The following is an 8,334-nucleotide window of genomic DNA, read 5'->3' as shown; positions in this document are numbered from 1 at the left end:
GACCAGTTGTTGGAGGTTTTGGAGGACCTGAGGAGACCAGTTGTTGGGAGGTTTTGGAGGACCTGGGGAGACCAGTTGTTGGAGGTTTTTGAGGGAATGTTTTCTCGTTCTGGTCTGTTCGAGGATCCTAGCTGTCCTACAGTCCTGGATCTTCTCTGTTAGAAGGGATCAGATGCTCTAAAACCTGTAGATTATTTTCTGCACTGATAGAGTCTTTCCAGATGTGAAAGTTGTCAATGCCAGAGGCACTAATAAATCTCCATACCACCAGAGGCAAGCTTTTGAACTGTGTGTTGATATCAGGCTGGATGGATTTGGGTCCGTCTGACCACAGAACAGTTCAGGTCCATTTTAAAAGAGCTAGGGTCCAGAGAAGACAGCAGTGGTTTTGGATGGTGTTCACATCAGGCTTTTTCTTTCCCTGATAAATCTTTGAGCAGCATCTGTGGATGAACTGTGTTTACAGATGATCTGGGGAAGTGTTCCTGAGCCCAGAACAGACCCAGACCTGGTTTAATGCAGTGGCCCCTGACGGCCCAAAAATCACTACCATCCAGTATTGACCTCCAGCCTCGTCCTTTGAGCGCAGAGATTTCAACAGATTCTTCTAATCTGTTCATCAGATTATAAACTGGAGATGATGGAGATTAAAGTGTTTCATTCAGGAACTTTAATCTGAATTTATTCCACTAGTTTTAGACAGAGTGCTGAACCTCTGCCCATCTTTACTTCTAACAGTGTCTGTTTGGACCCAGTCTTCTGACTGACCTGATGATAATTAAACCTCATTAGTTACTAAATGTTCCTCCAGCTGGTTCTGATCTGGACCTCTGACTCTTACAGCTCGTGGAACTACTTCAACATCAAATTAAAAACGATTAAAACTGAACTAATTTCTCAGTTTTAGCATTTAATGTATTTACTAAATCAATTGAATGCTGTTTTTATTTAAATATGGCTGTTTTCGTCATTAAAACATTAGTTTTATAAATCCACATTCTCTCTTTTGTCTGTGCAGGTTTTGTGAGTCTCCTTGCAGCGACCCTGATTTACCTGGCATCCGTGGGCGGGGCAAACGGATGCGGATGGCCCTGGCAGAGCGACCTTTCATTGAGCCGTCTTCAGGTGCCAAACTTAGAGGTCTTTCTCACCACCGGAGTCGTGGCGGCGGCGTGGCAGGAACCGCCTCGTCCATCCACAACAAAGGTCGGCGGGGCAGCCTGAACCTCATCAACAGCAGCTGCAGAGCTCCTCAGTCCTTTTTCACTGTGGATGAGGTGAAAGCTGCCGGCTCTGCTCTCTCTTCTGGGAAGAGGAAGAACAAGCCGCCGGTTGAGCTGGACCTTAGTCTCGCCTCTTCAGATGACATTAAAAATGGAAATGGGAAAAGGATCCGGGCGAAGTCCCGAAGCGCCCCGTCTACACCTCTGGGCAAATCTGACCCCTCGTTCATGGATCCAGGAGGAGGGTGTGCTTCTTCACCTCCTCCACCCATCCTCATCGACTGCCCACATCCAAACTGCACCAAACGCTACAAGCACATCAATGGCCTGCGCTACCACCAGACACATGCCCACCTGGAGGTTGAGAAGCCTGAGCTTGGACCCATGAAGGACGGGGACAGTGAAGACCGACTGTCAGACTGTGAGGATACCATCAACAATGAGACCTACGAGCTCCCAGAGAACAGCACAAATTCCAGCCACTCCTCTAAGAAATCTGCTCCTCTCTACAAGGTGACCACTGTGGGGTCACCAAAGAACCGACGATTACTCCTCAGTACTGACCACAGCCCCACAGCCAACTCTAAAACCAGGAGAACCTCACTTCTAAAGGATGGTCTCATTGATGACCTCAGCAACCTGCCCATCATCTCCAACATGACCGTGGTTTTAGAGAACTGCATGGTCCCTGACCGGAGCTCTTCAGTAGAGATGCCCAAACTGGAAGCAGAAGGGCTGATTGAAAAGAAGGGAGGACTGTATGACAAGGGCAAGAAGGCTAACGGGAAGGTGGACAAGTTGTCCAAGTCAAGGACCAACCGGCCAATTGCTCCAGCTCCCGCTCCGCCAAAGCTGATAGCCATACCCAACCCGACGCATCCGAGCAGCTTGGCAGAAGTTGTTACCCCACATCAGCCCTCTCCCATGGCAGCTGTAGGCCTCACCAGTAAAAACATGGCCCTGAAACCCATCAAACCAAAGCTTAGCATTGTTGTGGAGCCAACCCTTGTTAAAGCCACCATGGTCACGTGCAAAGAGACACGGAAAAAAGAAAAACGTAAGCTGAAGGACAAACATAACAAAGACGCACCAAACAGGACACCTAACGGTGACAGTGGTGGAATCAAAATGGATGATGGACCTAAAATGGGTGCGAAGGAAATCTCTGGGAGCCTTTTGAAGGAGCACCTCAGTAAGCAGGACCTAACAAATGGCTTCACAGAGACCCAGGAGAGCAGGATGGCCAGCATCCGAGCAGAGGCCGACAAGGTCTACACCTTCACCGACAACGCCCCCAGCCCTTCCATTGGCAGCTCATCGCGACTTGACTCTACCGGTGGTTGCTTAGCAACAGGAGACAGCAGCAAAAACAACAGCCCCGCCTACTCCGATATCTCTGATGCCGGGGAAGATGGCGGATCTTCCGAATGTCGGTCAGACGTGCTCAGATCTAAATCGGGCTCCTCATCTTCCTCTGAGGTGAGCTCCATTTGTAACCATGGTAATCCTGGTAAAACCCCTCCCACAGCTTCTGCCCAACCGTCGAAGGAGCCCCAGTCCCCGTACTACCACAGCTACGAGCCCTACTTCCTTCAGGGGTACGTGCAGTCAGACAGGCAGAGCAACGGCAGCATTTCCTTCCACAAAAGCTCCGCCCACGACTGCAAAGGGAAGGACAGGAAGGATGACATTAAAGAGGATGACAAAACCTCCCCCCACGACTTCTCAGATCCTAAGAAAGGAGACGGGCCACCTCAGTCTCAGCTCCAGTTGGCCATGAGTCAGACCCAGACAGCTTTGGCTCAGTCCCTGTACTATGGCCAGTACTCCAGAGGGCTGTACATGGACCAGAAACTCTTACTGGCCTCCAAATGCTGTGACCAGACCCCCACCACCAAGCAGAGGGGGTCGGGGATGAGAGACGGAGAGGTGGGGGTTTCGCCCAGCGCACCCCTGCTAGGTAAAGGGCCAGATGGTGCTAAAGGGTGCTGTCCCAAACCCATCCTTTCTTACATAGAGATGAGTGACAGGGGAGAAAGGGGACAGAATCTAAAGGTGGTGCACAGGGACATGGTGGACCAGCACCAGGTCTCCCTGAACGACTGTGAGGACATCAAGTCATCCTCCTCCTCTTCTTCATCCCTCCACAACCCAAACAGTCAGATAGACCTGGACTCAAATGTTTCCTTTTCCAGTGTAAGTTTCTCCCTGTGTTTGTAAGCCGCCGCCGCCGCTGATGGTGTTGTTGGTGTTCCCGTGTCCCGCAGGTGCTAACATTCAGGACCATGTGGCTTCTGTGCTGCTAGAGCTCCACTCTGACACACTGCTCCCGTTGTGTCAAATGCAAAACGTTCTTCGTGTTTAGAGTGAAAATTACTGGAGGGAATGTGTGTTTCCAGCTTTAACTGTAACACCACAGCTTGTGCAGGTTTGTCAGAATGAAAGCCGTGTCGGAGAGGTTGTTGTTGTTGTTTTTCCTCAGAATCACTCTAAACTCTGCACTTGATCATGTGTGAGACGTGTCTTGTCATTGAGAGGGACGCCGCTCTCCTCACATCTCACTGCTGAATGGACGCCTGCTGTTGAAATGTCGCCATCCTTCATCAACATGTCACCCAGAGCCGGTGATAGATGATCTGTCCACGGCTCTGTTCACCCACAGTGTTTCCTCTATAGTCATCCAGCAGCGGTGGGCCACGGCAAAGAAAAAAAAGCAAATTAATGTTCAGATGAAAAGTCTTAATTTATCATTTTGTCCCTCTAAAAAGCACTAAAGAGATAATTTGTTAATATTTAAATCAAAACATGTTTAGTTGGGTGACAAAAGAAGGCCCGAGACATGGACCGGAGTTGAATCAACACCAAAAGTGGCTCCTACCCACCACTGTTAACAGAGAATTATAAAGGAAACACTGAACCAGCACCAACACTTTCCCCATCAATCTGCAGCCCTCAGACGGCCCAGGCCGGGCTCACCGCTTCACTCACAGCAAACACTCGGAGCAACACGAGGACAGCGCCCAGGAGGGCGACGCTGACTGTGGGAAGGAGTGGGGAACCACCATGGAGTCTGCTGGGTCCAGGATCACCTCAGGAGGAGCAGGAGTTGATGCTAAAAAAGCCAGAGTTTATGGGATTCATGATCTCCCACCCACCATCAGCATGGAGGACTCAGACCAGCTAGAAGATCCAGGTCAGGAAGCTGTGGATGGGCTCTCTGAGGGGTCCCAAAGTGCCAGTGCAGCGCCATCTCCTTCGGTTACCCCCCAGCAGTCCTACATCCAGTACCAGCACTCCTATTCCTCCTACCTGACTATGTGTGAGACCAGCGGGGGTGCCTACAGAGGACCGTCCCCAACCATGGTCCACAACTACCCAGGTAAGACTCTAAGAAAGTCACCTTTGCTTCAGTAAAAATGTTGACTCTGGACATTTCTGTGAACCTTTCGCTCTGTCGTGTCTGAAATTATACAAAAATTTATTAGTTAACCTCAAGTTTCTGTTTATTCAGACTATATATAAAATCAAGGCAGACTCTGCAGTCAATCTACTGACCAGCAGGGGGAGCTAAAGACAGAAAAACTCAAAGTCAACAACTAAATAGACCATTTTACATTTGGAAGCACAGACTTCAGCATCTTACAACCATAGATATCATATATAATATGATATATGTGCTTACAACCACCATAATGATCTGTTTGAAGCCATAGATCTGAAGACTGGTCTGTTTGAAACCTGGCCTAAAACAATGTCTGTGAGACCCAAAATCTTTTTAACGTTTTCAAATGCACTGAGCAGAAGAAACTCCAGCTCGTATCATGTTTAAATATTTGTGTAAATATTCCATTAGATTGATATATCAGGTAAGAAGTTGCTGCTTTTTAGTTTTAAGCTGTTTGGAAACATTTAGTTTCTAATCTGAATGAACGGCTTCATCTTAGATTTAACATTTAAAGACTCGTAACGTCTACAGCCTGTTTAGAAACAGCTTTTTGATTATTTATCCAGACTGTTTCAGTTGATAAGTTCATTTTAGCAGCATCTTAAGTTGAAGTAGTTTAAATATATATGTATTATTAAATTAATAATGTTCAGTCATTGAGAGGGTTTGATTCATAACGAGTGTATTTTCCTCATATGATGTTAATAGGGTTTTGTTTCCAAAGCAACATGGGAAACATGGAAAACAAGACTCACATATGATTTTCACATATTTTTTGTAAAAAAAGTGTTAAAATTGTAATAATTACAACTGATAAGCCCCTCCTCCTTCCTCTCTGCTGTGCTTCAGCTCCCTTTAAGCCCCGCCCACAGTTTTCTTAAAACATAGTGTGATGTTTATCCCCAAGTTTTTAAACAGTAATCATCCCCCAAACATTTAAAACCAGTATATTTCAGACTATCTTTGTTTTTCATATGTTAAAACTTTTGTAAATGTTACTGATAATGCTGTAAAACTTTAATTTGATCTGTTTTTGCTGCAAGACAGCTACTAATTAACTTTACATTAATGTGGAGGCGCAACGTCAAAATAAAAAAGGGAGAAAAAAGCAAAACTATTATAATCTAAAACCCAATCAAGGTTGAAATAATTAGATTTATTTTCTCAGTGTGTATTAAAGCATCAGCAAAGAAATCCTGTGTCCACTTGTCATTTGTTTGTGGCTTTGTGTTCTGCAGGTTTCCACTATCCTCTGTACGGAAAGACGGCGGGCAGGGAGGAGTCGGAGGTGAGTCCAGCCGGCAGAGGGGAGGCGGTGAGCGGCAAGCTGATGGGCGAACCATCGTCCTCGTCCTCCGGCGTGGAGCTGCTGCAGCAGCCGAGCCATCAGTACCGTGGAAAATCCCCCGTTGTAAGAGACCTGTCGGTGTTCCTCCTCTGATGTTTGCATGAATGGTGTGATGTCTGAAAAACACCCAACGATAAGATTAAAGACAAACACGAGAAGCACAGTCCTCAATCGGTGCTCGTTAAAGTTAATGCTGCTGCATAAAAACCTCAGTCAGCTCCTTATTTATATGTAAACAACATAACTATAGAATGACACAATGTTCATCACACAAACAGACACAGTTCTGATCATTGCTCTCCAGATGATACACAGATCCAAGACGATGAAGATCAACAGAAAGTTCATATTTTAATTGTTTTACATTTATCTTAATGATTGCAGATTTTAACTCTTTGTTTGGTTTTCTGCTGTACTCCAACATAAATGTCTTTTTATTTACACGTCCGTCATCATGAATTAGTAAATTTAACTTTGTTAGTTTTAAACCTCTAACCTCTGATTTTAATATTAAAAAAATCACATCAGCTTTAATTATATCTTATGAAACTTCTTGACTTTAAGGGTTTATTTGACAGCTTATAATTGAAAAACATATATGACTGTCGTTGCTTATAAAACGAAAAATTAGACTTATTTTTTTACCCATAATGCACTGCAGCGTGAAGCAGCAAACATATCGTTTCTGAACATTTGGATCCAGGAAAGGAGACAGATACCAGCAGCTTGTTTAAAACTAAAACTGAACTTTATTTCACAAACACAAAAAAAATGATGTAAACTGATAATAACCATAAAACCATTAAATGCAACATGTTGAACTTTGTCTGCCATCTGGCTCAAAACAAGAAAATTATTTCAATTAACAGATCAGAACACCAACAGTGAGATACATTTAATGTTCACTATTTGTTACCGACAGTGAAATCAACACTATTATAAAAAAAATCCCACCACATCTTTGTAAATAAAAACACAGTTTCAGGTTTAGAATGAACACAAGCATAAACCACTGAGTCGTCCGCAAACTGAAATAATCTGGACAGATTATAAGTTTTATAATTTGATCACAGCAGCGTGTCTGGAAATACAGCAAACCAGCCAACCAGCCCCTCCCGCTGTCAGCACGGTGGTGGAGGCTTATGGTTTGGGCTCCCTCAGTCACTGAGTGGACCAGGAACTCCTCTGTAGACCAAAAGGTTCTGGAGTAAGATGTGAGTCCATCTGTCCAACAGCTGAAGCTTGGACCAAGCTCTGTCCAATGATCCCAAACACAGCAACTGCTCTACAACAGAATGGGTCAAAAAGAACAGGATTAAGTTGCTGCAGTGGTCCAGTCAGAGTCCAGAACCTCTGTCTGACTGAAATGCTGTGGCCGGATCTTCCAAGATCTGAGCAGAACCCTCAATAATCTGAAGCAATGCTGGAAAGAAGAGTGGGCCAAAACTCCTCCACAACCAGGAGAGAGACGCATCAAGTCCTACAGAAACCAGAGAGTTCTGCTGCTGAAGGAGGTTCTGGATCAGGACCTGGAACCAGTTTTTCTCTCCAACATGTTCAGTTCATTTAGCTGAATAAAGTTTGACTTGGTTTTGTTGGAGGTTCATTTAAAACTTTTCTGACGACCAAACGATGTTTTCTAATCAGTTCTGACTTTGGAACGTTTGCAGCTTCAGAACAGGAAACTCAACATTTCACTGTGGAGGATTCTGTTCCAGGACTTGTGTCATGGAGTTTTATAAGTTTTCAGAACTTTGTAGAATTGACACTCTGTAAAAACTCTGAGCAAAAACAACAACAACAACACTTTTTGTTTGTTTGTTTGTTTGTTTGTTGCAGCCTGGTGAGAAGGGTTCCCCAGAAGGAGAACGAGAGAGGAACCACATGTTGTTTGCTCGACACCTCCACACACACCATCACACACACCTGGGCATGAGCTACGGCCTGATGTCCGGACAGTACGACATCTACCAAGGTACAGTCCTGCTGCTCCTGTAGTCCTGCTGCTCCTGTAGACCTGCTGGCCCTGTAGACCTGATGGTCCTATAGACCTGCTGGTCCTGTAGACCTGCTGGTTCTGTAGACCTGCTGGTCCTGTAGACCTGTTGGTCCTATAGACCTGCTGGTCCTCTAAACCTGCTGGTCCTGTAGACCTGTTGGTCCTATAGACCTGCTGGTCCTGTAGACCTGCTGGTTCTGTAGACCTGCTGCTCCTGTAGACCTGCTGGTCCTCTATACCTGCTGCTCCTGTAGACCCGTTGGCCCTGTAGTCCTGCTGCTCCTGTAGACCTGATGGTTCTGTAGACCTGCTGGTCCTC

General features: G+C 45.6%; 1 protein-coding gene across 1 annotated transcript in view; it reads left to right on the top strand.

Moving 5' to 3' along the window:
• The window catches only part of znf608 (zinc finger protein 608), a 31,552-nt gene that overhangs the window by 20,692 nt on the left and 2,526 nt on the right, over window positions 1-8,334 (top strand). Inside the window, exons 4-7 of the mRNA XM_037680846.1 lie at window positions 1,019-3,419; window positions 4,173-4,602; window positions 5,907-6,079; window positions 7,856-7,991. Coding sequence (XP_037536774.1) covers window positions 1,019-3,419; window positions 4,173-4,602; window positions 5,907-6,079; window positions 7,856-7,991 — 3,140 coding nt within the window. The remainder of the gene's footprint in view (window positions 1-1,018; window positions 3,420-4,172; window positions 4,603-5,906; window positions 6,080-7,855; window positions 7,992-8,334) is intronic.

The sequence above is a fragment of the Nematolebias whitei genome, chromosome 8 (assembly GCF_014905685.2).
Source record: "Nematolebias whitei isolate Nwh7 chromosome 8, NemWhi1, whole genome shotgun sequence".
Taxonomy (NCBI): Eukaryota; Metazoa; Chordata; class Actinopteri; order Cyprinodontiformes; family Rivulidae; genus Nematolebias; species Nematolebias whitei.
The sequence above is the reverse complement of the archived record's forward strand: the minus strand, read 5'-3'. Positions and strand labels throughout refer to the sequence as shown.